We start from the raw sequence: 18,390 nt of genomic DNA, 5'->3' as shown, positions 1-18,390 counted from the left end.
TATAGATTGGACATCCGCAAAAACTACTTCACGGTTAGGGCGGCTAGGAGCTGGAACCAACTTCCAAGGGAAGTGGTGCTGGCCCCTACCCTGGGGGTCTTTAAGAAGAGGCTGGATGCCTACCTGGCTGGACTCGTTTGAGTCCCATTTCTCTTTTTGGGGTTTTTTGTTGTTCTCCCGCCCTGGCGGGGGGTCGGGCTAGAAGATCTACTAGGTCCCTTCCGACCCTTAATCTATGAATCTATGAATCTGTGGACAAACTCTAATCTGATAATGAAGGTTAGATACTACTTTTACAGCCAAAATACAATATCTGTTTTCTAGATTCACTATACAATATTGATAAGAAAAAATTCAGCTATTTTTATTTACTTGATAAGAGAACAGTTTCCACTTATCTATTGTTATAGCTCTTGAGGGAATCTTTTATATAATTCCACACCTAATTTGGCAGGCTAGCCAATTACAGCAAGTGACTATAAAACTTATCTCAAGTGTTTTGTAAGAAGACAAACATAATCGGATTGTAGGGTATATATACTCTGTACTTTTTTCCACTTGCAGTTACTACAGGGCCACAGTCTAAAACTTTCACTCACATGCAGAAGCATCTTACTGTACAAGTTGAACCACTAACTTTGGTAGATGTGCTCATAATGTAAGGCATAAGTAGAGGGGCATCAAAATCTTGTCCAGTATGAAATACTCAGTAAACTTAATTGATGATAAATAAAAAGCTGGATTTAATGCCAGAAGACATAAGTAGGAGTCAGTAAGAATGTACCTCATTTAGGCCTTTATATAGCCTACCTAGACCTTGGGCCTGTTCATATAGGAAAGGCTTGAAATTTGTAAGTTGTGGCTGGCATATGCCTGGTGCAAGAGGAAGCAGAAAAGGCATTGTTGGTCAGAGATGTTTCTAAATCAGAACACCTCCCAGGGTGGAGTGATGTATACACCATCCCTTGTTCAGAGTTGTACCTAAAGTCACAATTTAGTCCTTTGTCAAAGGGGTAGGGGGAAGAAATGCTTCAGAACTGGGTACAAACCAATAACAATGAATTGGTGTAAATGTTTTGAGAACACACAATAAAAGTAGATCCCAAACCTGCAAACACTGAGACTAGTGATTCTCCACCAGGGTGCGATGGTACTCTGGGGTGCTTCAAAATCCTTTCAAGGCTGTTGCAGAGTGCCACGCAATGTTAACATTGCTGGGGGTGCAAACATGAATCACATGCCTTTTGGATGAAGGGGTGGTGAGTGGTAGATGTATGCCTCCAGGTTAAGTATACAGTATCTTGCTTTTAGTTAGGCTTCTGACAGTCATACCTGAGGTTCTCAAAAGCAAATGAGAGAATTATGCTGTAGCTGCAATTTCCATCAGGTGAGTGTGCAACTGATTGAGAATCCAAAATAGTTATCAACAGTTCACTGTCAAGTGGGAGGACATTTCAGATAGGGTCCTGCAAGGGGCTGTCCTGAGTCCAATAAGTACTTCAATATTTTCATTAATGGCTTGGATGATGGAAGAGGGAACTCATATACAATTTGCAAATGGCACCAAGGTGAGTCAACAATGAAAAAAGGCAAATGTTATTCTAAGGTGCATTAACAGGAGTGTTATTTGTAAGTTACAGTAGGTAATTATTCTGCCATACTTGTTGACATTGTTGGTGCCCCAGCTAAAGTATTTTGTCCAGCTTAGTTTGCAATAATGGAAACTGAAGGTAAATATTAGGGAAAACTTTCTAACTCAGAGGAGTGTTGTAACAGATTACATACTGAAGGATCTGAAGAACAGATTAGACACACTTCCATGGTGGGAGGGGGGGTCAGCTTTCTTGGTTTCTATCTGAAACTAGGCAGTGGGTCAGATGACGTATCTCTTTAGATCCCCGTCAGTTCTACATTTCTATGGGTCTATGATAATATTGCCAGGAAAAATAGGGCCAGACATAAGGAAATTAAAAAGAGGTTGGTGCAGTAAATATTTTGCTACATAATACTAGAAAGACATTTATATAGCATATTCAGATATAAAATACTTATCTTTGAAGTTCCTCTGTGAGTTAAATACACAAATATAACTCATATTTTATTGCTGATGATTCTGAGACAGAAAGGTCATGGGACTTTCCTGAGGCCTCACAAAAGTCTGCTGTCCAGATCATATGTCAGGCTGCTCAGTGTAGGAGTTAGCAGATGTGAAACCCTTCAACTATAGTATTTTGGTTTATGACAGACAAGTGAAAGAAATGACATTAGAATCTGGGAGTTCTTGGCTTCTAGCCCCAGGTGTAGTACATTAGAAAAGTTTTGTTCAAAAAGAAAAGGCTTCTCCTTTGGTAAGTTTAAAATACTTTGGTGCCACACAATTTTGACTGAAGGATTTAGAGAAAACATATCCCCAAAGGACATGAGTTTGCAATAGCAGTGTGGTACTGTTTGTTTTTTTTAATTTAGTGTAGTTATGTACAAATAGAGCAGTAGCATTTGTTGCTCTTATTGACTGTTTTGACTTCCTTTTATCTTAAATAGTTTATCATTTTTATTGGTTAAAAATAAATCAGCTGTTTCTCTACTCTCACCGTGTCTCATTTTCTATTTTGCATCTCAGTAACAAGCATAAAGAGAGAGGTGGAGGTAGGAAGATGTTTTAATTCATATGATGTTTCATATTTCTGTATTGGATTTGGCTTAGTTTAGTACGGCTGTAAAGGTTTTTAAAACAGAAGGCCCAGATTTAAAAAAGATGCTCAGAGTTAGATTCCTAGGTCCATATTTAGGCACTTGAATAATTATCTGAGTTTTTTGCTTGCTGAGCACCTATAACTTGCCACCAATTTAACTGAGAGCTATTGGATACTTAGCACTTAAAAATAAGGCTATGCCTATGGATTTAAGACCCCAACATTGCACAGGTATTTTTGAAAGCCTTTGCCTAAGTCTGATATAAAAGGCTTTTTTATGAACCAAAACAGTATGGTTTATTTTGTGTATATAGGGTTTTTTTAATATTTTAATTCCCAATGGAAGGCAAATTAAAATGTTGGAGCCCTGCCTCCTTCTTCCATGAAATTTCTGTGTAATTTATCCAGATGCTGCACAAGCTGTTGTTCAACTTTTATCATGGTGGCTCTCTCCCCCACCAGAGCTTGTCAGTATCTTTCCCACACAGCTGGTGTGTCTACACAAAATGCTTTATTGCACAGTAGATTGGTCAGCCACACCAGCAGGGGGCCCACTGCTCAGCAGTCAGCTCCCCCAAGGAGCTGGGAGCTGATCAGCATGGGGACCCGGTCAGTTCCTCTCTGCCTTCCCTCCCCCATCCCAGTGCCGTGGGGTTCCCGGCTCCCCACAGAAGCAGAGCTGGGACTGGGAAGCTTTTCCTTCCTCTGCAGCTTAGTCAGGGGCTTACTGCCAGTGGCCCCACCAACTGACCAGGGCAGGGGTCTGGTTATGAGCTGCAGGGGAGGGGACTCTTTCCTAGCCCCCTGCCTTGATCTGATCAGGGCACAGGGCTGGGAAGTAGCAGCTGCAGGAAAGCACACTTTCCCAGTCCCATGCCCTGCTCCACAGATCAGATTGGGAGGCAGAGTCTGACTCTGGTGTCCCCTGCCCCAGCCAGGGAAGCCTGAAACTCTCCCTGGATCCTATATGGGGCACACCAGGGCTAGAGTAGCCCTGAACTGAACTGCTCCTGTTGGGAGCAAATTTGCTTCTGATGGGAGCACATATAGGCACCCTGTTGGGGAAAGCTTACTGTGCAGTAAGCTTTCTAGGCATTAATTGCATGTGTAGACACATCCAGCCTGTTGTTGTAGATGCCAAGTGATTTAAGGTCCTTCACAGATGTACAACTGAGCTCATTACCTCTACATTTGTCCCAGCTCATGAAGAGAAAGAATGGATATTGAGTACCAGAACTGGATCCCTTTGCTTTAATGGGAGCACAGAGCTTTAACTTTATTTTCGGCACAAAAATTAACCTTGTGTACTTTGGTAGACGGTAGGGTACATTTTCAGGGTAGATCAACTATTTAGTTAGTCTTCAAAGAACAAATCTATCCCACCTTCTGAGTAACATGGCTAACTCCCTCTCTCTCTGATTGTGTAATATACTTTTTCAGTGTTTATGGAAGGAATTTCAGAAATAAATGTGTGTGTACTTTTCTTTCAGATTATTAGGAAAGCTCTTACAGAGGAAAAACAAGTGTCTACAAAAACATCTGCATCAGATCTTGTGACCGAAACTGATCAGTTTGTGGAAAACTTAATTATTTCTGCTCTGAAAGAGAAGTTTCCCTCCCACAGGTAAGTATTGCTAAAAAGAAAACAGCCTATGACCCTATTACATATAAAACCCCTGTATGAAGTTGGCCTTAGAGGGAAAACAGAGGAGTCAGCCTCTGTGAAACAGATAATATTTGCAAACATGAATTCATCTACTTATAGCCTAATTTAATTGTAGTGCCAGTTATCAATTTGTTACTGTCTCTTTTGTTAAAAAATATTTGGATTTAATAATTAAAAAATAAGCACTAGATTGGACATTTTTACTAGCTTCCTTTCTTTAAAAATCACTGTTCCAGATTCATTTTCATGTTGCCAATTTGAAACGGTTCACTGTATTTCTCATCAGCCGACCAGTATCATTACTTCAGTTTAGCTTAAGTTGTCATGTGAGGTACTTAAAGGTTATTCTGCAACTTCTTTGGATTTATTTGAATAGTAATAAAATATAAAACCCTTTTGTTTCCCCATAATTATGAACTTTTGTTTGTTCATAGAGCTGCATCTTTTGTCTGGTGTAACTTAATGCTAAGATTATTTAAACAAATGGCTTTAGAATCAAATTGAATTTAATGGTATCTATTGTCTCAATTCTGTAATTACTTTCATGAATAATTTTGTTCTATTCACATACAAAAAAGCTGGCAGGATCAGGATTATGATGCTAAATAATGTTTATTTTGTTTAATGTCTGAATATTGAGGGTTCCAAAGTCAATAAGATCCATGGGTGGCCATCGTCCTCACACCTCAGACTCCTAGCCTATATAGAATAAAAGGTGAAAAAACTTACCCTACAGTACTAATGTCACATTGAAAGTAATCCTTTGTAGTAGAGACCATGACCCATCTCATTATAAAATTTGAAGTGATTTGAGATAAACTTTATGAAATGTGGCCAAGTTCAGCTTGATGCACACAAAATATAAACGGTGCCCTCAATTTCCATGTTTGAGTTTAAATGCTTAAATCAAAAGTCAGCCTTCCACAGAAGGCCAATACAAAGCCTATACATTGCTTAAATCTTTGAAAAGCCTGTACATATAACTTAAGGAGATCTTAAGTGGGTCATAAAGCTGGCCTTAAGCATAAAAGTAAATTTCAATATGATAGAATTTCAGTGAAAACTTGGCTGAAAGATTTGAATAGCATGCAGCATATTTGAAAGTACTGATCCTGTTTATTATGCTGCAGCAAAGTACATGTTTAGAGGGGAACTGAGTAGGAAAAAATAATTGATTAAATTTATCTTTCTAAATATACGGCATATGTGGTCAACTACAGAAGCAGTAATAGTAAAGGTACATGTATTACAATAGGCTGCAATTCTGAAGACAGTGATTAATGTTATTTGTGTTATATTCTCTCTAAAGAGTACTACAGGCTATGGTTTTATTCTTTCTGTAATAAATTAGGTCATTTTTACATGTGTTTCTGACACGGTGCCAGGCACTTGAAATTAGTGAGTTGTGCTAATTAAAAGCACCTGCATATCATGTATATGAGCCACGCAGCACAACCCCATGCCGAGAAAATGGCAGCAGGGTGCTTTGAACTAAAACACATTGAACATGTTTTAGTTCAAAGCACACTGCTGCCATTTTCTCAGTGCAGAAGCGAGCTGCGCCACTGATACACATGTGTGAGGCTGCCAGAGTGCATCAGTTTATGTGCTCCAGCAGACTTGATTATTCAATCTGCTCCAACACACTGGATCTCCAGCATGTTGCAGCAGGCTCCTTGCATGTGTGTAAATGCCCTCAGTTTTCCACAATGCTCTGACCAAGGAAGTGTAACATACAAGGTTCACATAATATGAGAATAATCCAGGTATTAAAAGTACTCAGGCTATTCAGTACAGGAGTAGCAGTTTTAAGCCTAACATAGACCCAGAAATGGTTTCCAACATATGAGTTTATTAACCCTATGCAGTCAACTTCAACTTTGAATCAGTCCACATTTTTTCCTAGCTTCTGACTGAATATAACCTACTGTTTCCTTAAGATAATTAATTTTTTGTTGTTTGGTAAGATTTTAGCAAGTTTGTTTTTGACCAGATGTACATGTAAGCATGTATTTATTTATATAGATATATAGATATATAGGGATGCATATACAGACTATATGCAGCAAACCAGATGCATATTTAAGCCTACATTTTATATATAGGTTGGGGAAACAGAGCAGCCAATAAGTGCTCTCCTGTGCACTCAGTTGTCCTTGGGAATCTCCTGAGATCAGAGAATGAGAGTCATGCAGGGATCTCTGCTCTATTGTGGTCTGGTTTCTTTGCAATCTATGGTATTTGTGATGTAGCAGAATAATGCATTCTGAAAAATCTTCAGTGAACCAGCTAGTGCCAAGAGGATTTTACAAAAGTAAAATAAGTACTGGAAAAGTTTGTTGAAACCTTATTTCTGTGCAGGTTGTCCTTCTTTGCTGTCCTGATTGGTAGGTGGTAGTGTACTAGTTTGATCAGTTTACATTTTTGCTTTACTGATTATTTGAGAATAAAGGGAACCTTTAAGTATAAATATAAGTACTCTGATGCACTGAAATTAGACTTTTCAAAATGTCAGAATTTTACATTTCTTTTCTAATGAATCTTGGCATAGGAAAACATGGTGGAGCAGCTTGGACTTTTTGTACTAACTACATTACTGTTACCACAAGGCCCTTTTTGTATAGGACAGCATATCAGTCTAAAATATAAATAAATAAAGCATCATCATTTCAATGTGCTATGGGCTTGAAATGTGCCAGTGTCACTGAAATCAATGGTATTGTTGCTATGGATTTCACTGGGTACAGGAAGAGGCCACAGGGGCCTGACTTTGTCTTTTGTGTCCTGTGTAAAAGCTTATATGAGCTCTTGGTTTAGTCCTCTGCGCAGACATAAATTTCTTTCTTTAGGCAGACAAGGTTCTTTGGGTAAATGTGATATCTGTTATTAGACCACGTAATAGCATTTAGGTGGTCTAATAACAGATATCACATTTACCCACAGAACCTTGTCTGCCTATGTCAGACCAACACGGCTACAACCAGCACCCTCAAAACATGGAAGATATCTTTCTTTATTCACTTCATTCTGCCCTGCAAATTCCCTGCTATCTGCCACAGATAATTCTACAGTGACTTTGTGATAAAGAGTCTGTGTGGCTTTGTATTTGGCTAGAAGCTTCTACCACTGAATTCAGCCTTTCTTAAAGTCTTAAATTCACATTTTGAATGTTTCTGAATTCACATCCTTAGTGGTGGAGGCCACTGTAGTTATTAGTAAGGTAGTAGCAGCTGCAAAGGGGATCCAGGTCCCTTCAGATTCCCTTGTTCTCTTCAGGTCCTAGACTAGGAGGCTCCCTCCTTTGCAGGGATTCCCTGTACAAAGCCCAAACACTCTGTGGTGTGCTACAGAAGACAAAATTTAGCCCTAACATCCTGATCCTACAGACAGTTTGTATATAGAATTGACACTGAAAAAAGCAGGGGTGCCACAGAGAAAGCACTTGTTGAATCAGGCCCTGAGTTGTCTGGCAAAGATTACTGAGAACAGCAGGAAGTATGCCAGAACTGCACGTACACTTCCCTGAAGCAGGGAGGAGGGGAGCCTACTGAAAGAAATTAGGACAGTATAGAGCAACAGTGTGCCTTTTGGGGTTTTAAAAAAATGTTGTTGACTTTCTCTAGGTCATGGGAAAAAAAGAGGTCAGCTTTGTGAAATTTATCTCCTGACCCAGGCCATTGTTAAAAATTGTAGTAGGAATGTGAGTTTTCCTAAGCTGTATTATTTCTTGCTGACCAAATCTGCCTGCAAGGAATGGAAAATACATTTTGCAACTTATACTACTTATGCCAGAGAGGGGCCTGAACATTAATATTATAGTCCAGATCTGTACTTCTTCCAAATTCTCAGTTTAGAGCCACCTCCAGATGCATAAGGTGGGGGAAACTATTTTTTTCTGTTTAATACATTTTGGGAATTTCTTTATAAAGTTTCTGTGAAAGAGGGCAATAAGTTGTTTCTGTTGTTTTCCCCCTCTAGCTAAAACAAAAGAAAACAAAACAAAAAGCAAAGAAAAAATGAAGAAAAATCAATAATGTAACAGTAGCCCCCAGCACCCGGGAAGATCAGTTTCAGTTTTCTGATCCACATTTTATTCCAGGGTTGTCCAACTACAAGTAGCATGGGCAGCCTCAGCATATGCCATATGACAGATCAGGGAGGGAATGGGCTTCACAGTGGTTAATAGCACAGGAAACAGAAAGCAAAGCTGCAGGTCAGGCTGGGGAAGGGGTTCAAAGTGGTACTCAGGGAGGGTGGTGGGCTAACTTGTGGCACATCTACCAAAAAGGTTGGCCCCCACTGCTTTATTCCATGTCATGTACAGGTTTATTGGAGAAGAGTCTACTGCTGCTGGTTCAAAATGTGTCCTCACTGACAGCCCAACCTGGATTATTGATCCTGTTGATGGAACCTGCAATTTTGTGCACAGGTAAATACAGAAAAATGGAGAATTATGAAAATCTTGCAATTCAGTTTCTCATACATTTTTCTTCTTGTTTTGTTCAAATATATTTTATTGTGTTGAGTTTATTTAGCATGTATGGTATTGCATTTTCAAAGTCAGTGGGGTTTTGCCTGAGAAAGATCTGCAGGATCTATCCCACTATTTTTTTATATCCTGTGCAATATGTCAGAGAGACTATGAAGAGCTGTATAATTGTTCCTGAACTGTAAGCTAAAAATTCTCCTTTTTCTTTAGTTAATCTTACAGAGGTAGCTCTGATTCAAGATTTCCTGTTACACATTAACATGTAGAGACTTGAACTGTATAGGAGGAACAAAGCTATATGGTTATATGCTTTTAACATAACTATAAGTGGAGTTGTTTTCTATGTCATTTACTAATAATAGTGGAAGTTTTTCCCATGGGAATGTATTTTCAGTTTGCACTGAAACAGGTAACTATCACATATGCAAAATATCTGAAAACATTGAATACAAATACAATATTACTATATACTGCATACCATAGATCTAACTTTTAAACTTTTTAAAATAAGATTTAAAAAAATACATAACAGTTATTGGGACCACAAAACTACAACTTTAACTAAAAATACAATTTTTTAAAGCAGAATATTGTCCACCACAGCTTGACAGCTCCACTACCTCTAAAAATCGTTCGCTATATTTTGTCTTGAAATAACGATAAGACAGAATTAGTGCTGGTGCAAATGCTTTCTTTCAGGGGAAGTATATGTACGTATTCCATGGCTGATTTGGCCCAGTTTTTGGGGACTGGTGTTTCATCTACTTTGGCAAAATTTCTCCTTCCAGTAATATTTTCTGAAGCTAATCTACATTTTTCTTCAAGTGTTAAGAAAATGTTGTTTTATGAATTCATTAGTGAAATTGAGTGATGATTAATATTTCAGTCAGAAGAAGCAAGTTAAATACATAGTTACTACTTTGGCAAGAAAGAGTGATATAACAGGTTTAACTTATTGTTGATGTCAGCAACAAAGTATCTTTCCTTAACCACATTAATTGAGAGGCAGTTAGCCATGTTTGAAGTCAGGCAGATGGCAGTGGCATCTGCCTGACCAGTTATAGACTAACTGAATAAGAGATGCACAAACTTTCAGGAGCAAGAGCTCCATTCAGACAGCCCCTCATGAATTTGCTCACAAAAGCCTATGCATCTATGATTTAGTTAGTCTCTAAAGCGCATCTCTACCCTGTCTAGTTCCTTAATTGAGGCCTGTAAAATTCAGAGATCACTAGATGAAATGTGCATGTAGTATATAAAAGTACCATATTTACCTGTATATAAGACAAAGTTTTTCCCCCAATCAGCATAGGGGGAAAGTCCCTCATCACATATTTGCACACAGAGGCTGCTGTGGCTCTGACTGCCCCTAATCCTGGGTCAGGGCCAGAGTCAAACCCACAGCAGCCTCCTGTCATCCCCCCCACCCTGCTTGCAGCTTTTGCCTCCCCCGGCCGCTTACACTTACTGTCAGGTGCAACTCGGCGCTGGCTGGGGCTGGAATCTCTCCTGGCACGGAGCACATGGATACTTCTTCCCCTGGCTGGCCAATCAATAGCACCAACACTGCTACATGGTCAGGCAAGAGCTGAGCTTCCATGTGGTGAGCAGCCCAAGCAGCATTGACAGCAAGGGACGGTGGGAGGGGAAGAGTCAGAGATTGGGGAGAAGAAAGGGGAAGAACAGAGACTGAGGGGTGTTTGGGGAAAAGAGGCAGAGACTGTGGGGGGGCAGAGGCAATGGGGAGCTGGGGGTGCAGGAGGGGCAGGAAGACCGCAGGCAAAAGAAGTGGATGGGACAGAGGGTAAAGGAGGCACCTGGACCTTCCTCTCTAGCCATTGCTATTCCTGATGTAGCTGTGAAGGGAGGGGCGGGGATTCAGGATAACCCTCTCATACTTAGATTCTTTACCTAGGAAATTATAACAAATTTATTAATTGTCCATATATAGAATCTAATTATCGGTGGGGGTCATCTTATATTCAGGGCCATCTTATATTTGAGTAAGTACTGTGTCATTTGTTACAGTAATGTTAGTAATTTAAAACTATATCAATCAATGACACTAAAGGAAAAGTATCACTAAAATGTTCATTATATTTAGCATACTAACCTTACTTATGTATTAACAGGTTTATTTTTTAAGTCTTTAAGTGTTGATTTATATATATATTTTAAAAAGTGACAAAGTGTAAGGCCAGGAGGGTGACTATGCTATTGAATTTTAAGCTTAAGCCTCAGTAAAATTAGTGCTCACTGTGGGTTTCAGCCATGGATGGGAGTTACAGTTTGCATGTTTAGAGAGATTACTCATGAATAGTACTTTATTTCTTATTTTTCACAGGTTTCCAACAGTGGCAGTTAGCATTGGATTTGCTGTTAACCAAGAGGTATAAAATATGTTCTGTAAGTTGGTAACCTGAGATCTAGCTTCAAACCTCAGAGCTATGTGGGAACTAAAAAAAACCCAAAACTTAATTCCCAAGCTCTTCCATGTTATTGGACTTTGGTTATACCACACCAGTGTAACATCCCTATCCTTGAGAGCTTTACTCATGCAAGCTGTCCCATATTGAGACAATGTATATGACTAAAAAGGGATCACTTACAAAAATACCGGTTCATAAGATTGCTGGTATATCCCACATCGTTTTTACTTCTGTATTTATCTCATAGTGTTGTCTTGTTCTTATGTGATCCTGTCCTTATGCTTCAAATCTGCTACCTGTCTCTGGGACTTTTACCCAGTTGTTGCTCTGTAGAAGACTATGGAATTACTTACTGTGCTATGTATAAAGTTATCAGTCAGGTGCATTTAATCTGCCTTTGTGTGGTTTTTGAGGTATAGTAACTTGATATTATTTCAGGATACATCTTCCTGATAGCCTGAACATAGAAAAACAAAGAAGATAACTTTCATGAATGCTCTTCTTTTTAAGTTTCCTAGTTCTAGCAGTCCACAAAAGAGGGCTTTGCCCAGCTACTGTAATCTTACTGCTTGATTTACAAAAGAAAAGTTGGTGTTGTTAAGGAATTCACATTATACTTATGAGAATACCACTTTGGCCCTTCTTCCCCAGTTCTAAAAGCATGTTGCTCCCATTGAAGTTAATAGAAATTTTGCATGTGCAAAGACTGCAGCATCAGACAAACTCAGCAATGGCCTAATCTTCATATGTGCTGAGTGTTAGCAACTCCCACTAGGAATGTCTACACCTGAGCTTTAATGCGTAGTAGACTATTTTACTATCACGTAAAAAACCATGACATTACACTAATGTGCAGTAAAATAGTCTGCTGCTCATTAAGCATCACTAAAAATGTGTGCAAATGTGCTACTGTGCATTAGCACAGCCTAATGCACATTAATTTAGTACCTCACATTGGACGGTGCCTGTACACGAGCCCAGAGGCTGCTCCAATGCACTCTAATTATAGTGCAGCAGAGCTGACTCAGTTAATTGATTAATCAAGTCTGCTGGAGCATGGCAATTACTGTGTTCTAGCCAGTCTCCGTGTCTTGTATATCAGCATCCCTACACTTCAACAAGCTTTAGATAAAGCACGCCCACCGCCATTTTGAAGTGTGTAGACGCTGATACACAAGACGCTCCAGGCACTTTAATTAGAGCGTCTTTTGGAGCCGCTCTAGTTAAAGGTCCCCCCCGCCACTCCAGGAGCATGTGTAAAAATGCCCAGAAATACTAAACTTAATGCACATTACAAAAGGTGCATTAATGCACATGTAGATATGCCCACTGATGTCAACAGGTGCTGAGTACCTACTCACCAAGCACATCTGCATGTTCATTAATGCACTTTAGGTAACATGTATTAAGTCTTGTACCCCCATTGTGAGGTACTAGAAAAAGGTACATTAGCCTATTTAATGCACATTAGCTAAAGAACAAGGGTTTTTTTGTGACACTTTAATGCACATTAAAATAGGCTAATGTGCATTAAAGTACACTTGCAGATGCACCCAGCAACTTGAAAAAATCTAGAAGCTTCAGAGATACACTTCAATCACATTATAAAAATACACCTTCCCCAGAACCTTTCAATACCACATATAATTATGAAATACATTTTAAAAATATTTTTTCTGTGGCATCTCTTCATGTTTTAGAAGCTGTCTATGGGATTTTGTAAACTAAAATATGAAGCTAAAACAGAAATAAAGGGTAATAGCTTTTCCTTCCCATCCGAAAAAGGACGTGGGCAAAGAAAAGGAAATAACTGAATAAAGGAACCAAAACTAACACAAGGGAACTAAGGCCTTATATATTACTGAAGAGATTCCTGTGGATATGTTTAGGGAAGAAACTTAGTATCCTTAGGCAGAGCCTTACACCTGCTTAGTTCAAATAGGTGTTCAGGATGAAGAGCAAGGACTCTCTTTGAGAAATATTGGGTAAATGATGATTACTCAAGTAGTACAGGATTGTTGTTGCATGTACTGATTGGGAATCTAGGAGGTTTGATACCTATTTGTAGTTCTGCTACTATCTTCTTGTGTAACCTTGGGCAATTTCTGTATCTTTCCCCCGTAAATTAAATGTACATAAATATACTTACCAAATAGTAGTGGTACAATTTAATCATTAAGCCGTATAAAGTGCTTTAAAATATTTTGATATAAGTTAGTAAAGAAATGCAAAATATTATTAAGTACCTCAGGGATAGATTATTAAAGGTCAAATTACGAATTCATTACTCCCACTGGCAAGTAGGTAAGTACACAGTGTTGCCCTCTATCATTTTTTTTTTTTGTGAGTCACACCATACCTGGTATTGTTTTTAAGCTTCAGCTTCTGGAGTCAAGTGATTGCATGAGAATGCCAGCTCTGTTAAAAAAAAGTAGTAGTAAATTTTCAGGGAAAATTTTGAAAATATGACTTCAGTACATGGTAAGGTTTCAGATGTTACAAGGCAAATGAACTGGACTGTATTCTTTCCTAAAAAATTCACGATTGTAAGGCAATAAGTTTGGGGGCCCACAACCTGATTTTTGTATACTGGAGTTTAGCAGTACAGACAGTACTACAGAACTCAATGGCGCTACACTGTGTAATTGCTCACCAATAAGACTAAAGTATTCAGAACCTGGCCCTGAAGGACTTATGTAGTTGTAATAAAATCTTAAATTGGATTTTAAAACAGTTTTTTATTTCATTATGGTAGTGTACATACAAATAAGCTGCAGAAAAGCCTTTTAACATGGTGAACAGTAAAATTAGCTTTTCTTTTTCTAAACTTTATGATGTTTCTGAAATTTCAGCATAACAGTAAAATTACTTATATTTATTATATGTGCTAACTAAAAGAATACTAATCTTTCTGCCATTAGTAGTTGTTTATCCTTGTAATGAGTAATCTGAGTTGCATTCATTTCTTTCCTTTTCAAAATCTTAAAGCTTGAATTTGGTGTAATTTACCACTGCACTGAAGAACGATTATACACTGGTAGAAGAGGTCAAGGGGCATTTTGTAATGAAAAAAGGCTTCAGGTATCAAAAGAGACAGGTTGGTCTAGATTTTGTTAGAACTCTAAAAGAAATATGTCGATTTTTTTTTTTTGAGTTGATGCTAATGCTAAATGGATATCATTATCCTGACTTAAAGATTTTCTCCTGCATTATACGTGTGTGTGTGTGTGTGTGTGTGTGTGTGTGTGTTTTTCCCCAGAAATATCATGATTTTCCCAAATTTCTGCTTGAAAAGTACAACTTCATGTGAATCAAATATCTGAATTATTTTTTTGGTTTGTATGTGAACTTACCAGTTTCAGTCTATATATAACTGCTTTATTTTTAGCTAAAGAACTAGGACCAGATTCCAGTAAGTTATTCTAGCTGTATAATGGCAAACTTCATGGGTTATGAAATAAAATGGGATATGGTGAATCAGACCCAGAGTATTATGACATCTGTCATTCACTTATTTCCAGATGACTTAATGTGCCCTATCTTGTTTATAAACAAATATACCAATAGTAAATGGAATTAATGGATACATGCTTTAAAAATTTTAACAAGTCACTGCTATATGCATGTGAAATGTATTTCATCAGCAACACTTAGTTCACACTGGGAAACCTGAAAGTATGACTGATTGTTTTTTTCTGATTATGACACTTAAGGCTGATCAAATGTGCATGAAGAAAACAGGTACAAATGCAAAAGGAGAATGTGGCATTAATTTGTAGATGAAAGCAAGTAGATGACACTGGGTGCATCTAGACGTGAAATTAATGCTCCTGAATAAACTCTGCCACAGTTTGCACTGCTTGCATATGCCCATGACCACAGCACATTGAGCCGGGGCAGAACAGCCCCAGCTGGCAGGGGGCCCCCCGAGAGTCAGCCTGCCAGCCTGGATTTGCTCCTGCCCAGCTCAGTGTGGTGCAGAGGGGCTGGCTGGGGCACAAGGATGCTTCAGTGTAGGGCTAGCCAGCAGGGAGCCCCACACTGAAGCACCCGTGCCCCAGCCAGCCAAGTCAGCATCTACATGTGAGTTGTGGTGGAGTAAATAACTCCATTGTAGGATAGTATTTGTATTTACCAGTACTATCCTATGACAGAGTTAATTAGTTTACTCTATCCTAATAACACCACATGGGTAGATAGTGCATTTTACTGCAGAGCTAATTAGGCAGCTCCCACAGTAAATGTCTTGTGTAGACACCCACAGATCTGCATCACTGTGCACAAGATGTGATAAAATTGTTTTAGTGGACATCAAACAATATAAAATTCACAGTCTAAAGCCACTGACAGATGTTCATTTAAAGGCATGATGGGATCTGAGCCTTGATCGCAACAATCATGCCTCCTGCCATGCCACATTTATATAGCAGGACAAGCAATTTTGGGATCAAGGACTACATCCCCATAGCATCTCACTTGCCGGTGCTGCTGCCATGATCCCGGGTTCCACCAGAGCAGCAAGTTGAAAGCTGGGTGCCTACAATTAGGTGATTATCAAAACCTCAGTTGGGCTACACATAGTTTTTACAAGTCCCAGCACAGAGAACCTATGTGATCAAACTGCGGCATCCCAGTTCCAGGGTCCCACCATGCTGGGACCTTTAAAAACTGTGTGCAGCTGAGCTGCACATGTGGTTTTCTGATATCCTTGGGGCTCTTCGTGGGCCAGCCCCAGCCTGACACACATTCATCTTAAGGCACAATACAAGCAAGCCACAAAGTTGTTACACATTATATGCAGACTATCTTTGTGGCTTGTTTACTGTGTTATCATGCCATAACTTGTCTTGAACCATGTGCCAGGTCACTATTTAAGGCTCAATTTACAGGTTAATTGCATCTTTAATGTAATGTGTGTCAGTGGCCTAGTGTACATATTAGGGACATGGAATCAAACCAAACCCTAGACCAGATCTTCCCTAAAATTTGGGGAAGTTTAGATCCAGACCCACACCTTGTGTCTTAGACTAGTCTTTAGTGGGACTGGTTCTCTTCATCTGGAGAAGGAGGTTGCAAATTGTTCACTCATCCCTCATAGAAGCAGCTGTGTCTGAGAAAAGACCTTTAATCCCAGAGAACAGGTACCTGTGGTCCTACCAGAGCTCTTCTCATACTTCCCCCCCCACAAGTATGCTCTGCTAGGGAAGTGAAAAATCAAACTCACCAGGTTCCATAGGAACCCTGTTGGTAGAGGCTATCTGGGCATCTCCCAAATGCTCTTGCTCTGCCCCCCATAACATACGCCTAATTCTGCTGTCACTTCTCCTGGTCTCCAGCTACAGCATATCTGTAGATGGCTTACACAAGTTTGATCCCATTCCCTTTGGACTTCTTGCTAATATAGGAGCCCAGAACCCTTAGACAGGCCATATGTTCTCAAAATGTTTTCCTCCTTTGAGATGCAGTCCTTTTTGCTGGAGATTTGCAGCAGTGAATATTGAGCTGTGTTTTGTTTTTTCTTCTTGAGGTTTTAGTGATGTCCATTTACACTGATTCTTGTCTTGTAAGGACAATGGCATCAAGATCTTTCTCATTGCTTCTAGATTTTGCAGCTTTCAAACAGCCCTGCACCCATATTTTAATTCATTTTGTACATGGTATTTTGTAGAGCTGTGTCCGAATAAGAAACTGGAACAGTGGCTTGGAAGGTCTCACAGTCACAGTAGATTTAAAGGATCTTAATAGAAGATCACCATATTGATGTTGGATTCCCTCAGGCATTCACTTTTGCCACAGATGAGGATCAGGCCTGTCCTTAAGTTTGTTGATACATTAAATGATGATTTTTTTGTATGTTTATTTGTTTCCCTTCTACCTTCTTCCATCATCAACAATTCCCTCCTAAATTTAGCCTGGTCACCATCAACTGTTTTCAGTCCAGACTCTATTTCTCTTCCCCAAAGAAGTGGAGCTTATCTCCCAGCTCAGGGTGCAGTTTCTTTGCATTGCTGCAGCCATCTGGAGTCATCTTTTGACCAAATGTATTCTTCTTTTGGTGGAACTTCTTTCTGTGCCTAGGACACTTGGGCAGGGTTGGGGCTGTGGTCTTTTCATCTAATTTTTAACAGGACATAACTTTGATTAAAAATTGGGAAGTACTTGTTTATTAATCAGGAACATGTTTAATCATTTTCATAGCTCCATAATTCTTGTCATGGGCCAAGTGTTGGTGCATGATGGATTTCTATAGTAAGGCATGCATTAAATATTTCATAATTGTAAACTGAATGTGCTGTGAGGAAGATTTAATGGCTACTTTCATCCTCTAGAAATTTCCAGTTACGGTTGAACATTACAGGGCCTACAGTGTCCCCCAAATTTGTAAACTGTGCTTCTGTATTTTAATGCAGTGTTTTAAAATCAGCAAGTCTGTTCCAGTAGTTAAGTTTGCAGTATCCTTTGACTTTTTTTCCTAATTACGTATATATTACTCATCAATTACTAACCCAAGTGCTTGAATCCATACTGCTCTTAAACAATGCCACAGTGATTGGTGGCCTGTATCTAGCATATCTGTTTAATTACATGATGTCTCAAGCCACATTAATTTGTCTGTCCTCAGTACTACTGCACATCCTTTTCAACATATGCTATTACGCATAATAACAGAGCAAACACCCCCTGCAGAAATGAATGTTTATCCTGTAATTTAAGTCATGTAAAAGGCAGCATTTGACATTTGTGCACAGGCTGGTTCACAGGGATTAATTCTGACTTTTTGTGTATATGCAACTCGTGTTGAGTTCAGTCAACACTGCAACTGCTCCGCAGCACTCGGGATTTGACCAGATGCCCCCACCTAAATCGTTTGGAAGGAATTCAGAATATGCTTCCTAAAATAGTTCACAGAAAGTAGACCTGATTCTGATCTCACTTACAGCCTGATCTAATGCTGTTCAAAGTCATTGTGGTTCTATCCATTGACTTCAATGGGGTTTTGATGTCATATAATGCTCTAATGCTACAGTAAATTAGAAATGACTCCATATATGAGGGGTGATCAAAAAGTTCTAAGACTTAGCCTTTATTTTAAAGAATAGTATACAAACAACA

General features: G+C 39.1%; 1 protein-coding gene across 1 annotated transcript in view; it reads left to right on the top strand.

Moving 5' to 3' along the window:
• IMPA2 (inositol monophosphatase 2) overlaps positions 1-18,390 on the top strand; it is a 36,543-nt gene that overhangs the window by 6,420 nt on the left and 11,733 nt on the right. Inside the window, exons 2-5 of the mRNA XM_019525192.1 lie at positions 4,184-4,317; positions 8,684-8,788; positions 11,193-11,238; positions 14,266-14,374. Of these exons, the coding sequence (XP_019380737.1) occupies positions 4,184-4,317; positions 8,684-8,788; positions 11,193-11,238; positions 14,266-14,374 (394 nt within the window). The remainder of the gene's footprint in view (positions 1-4,183; positions 4,318-8,683; positions 8,789-11,192; positions 11,239-14,265; positions 14,375-18,390) is intronic.

Source organism: Gavialis gangeticus, unplaced genomic scaffold, assembly GCF_001723915.1.
Source record: "Gavialis gangeticus isolate Ggan-Ray unplaced genomic scaffold, GavGan_comp1, whole genome shotgun sequence".
NCBI classification, from domain to species: Eukaryota; Metazoa; Chordata; order Crocodylia; family Gavialidae; genus Gavialis; species Gavialis gangeticus.
Note: the sequence above shows the minus strand (reverse complement) of the source record. Positions and strands in the feature narration are given on the sequence as shown.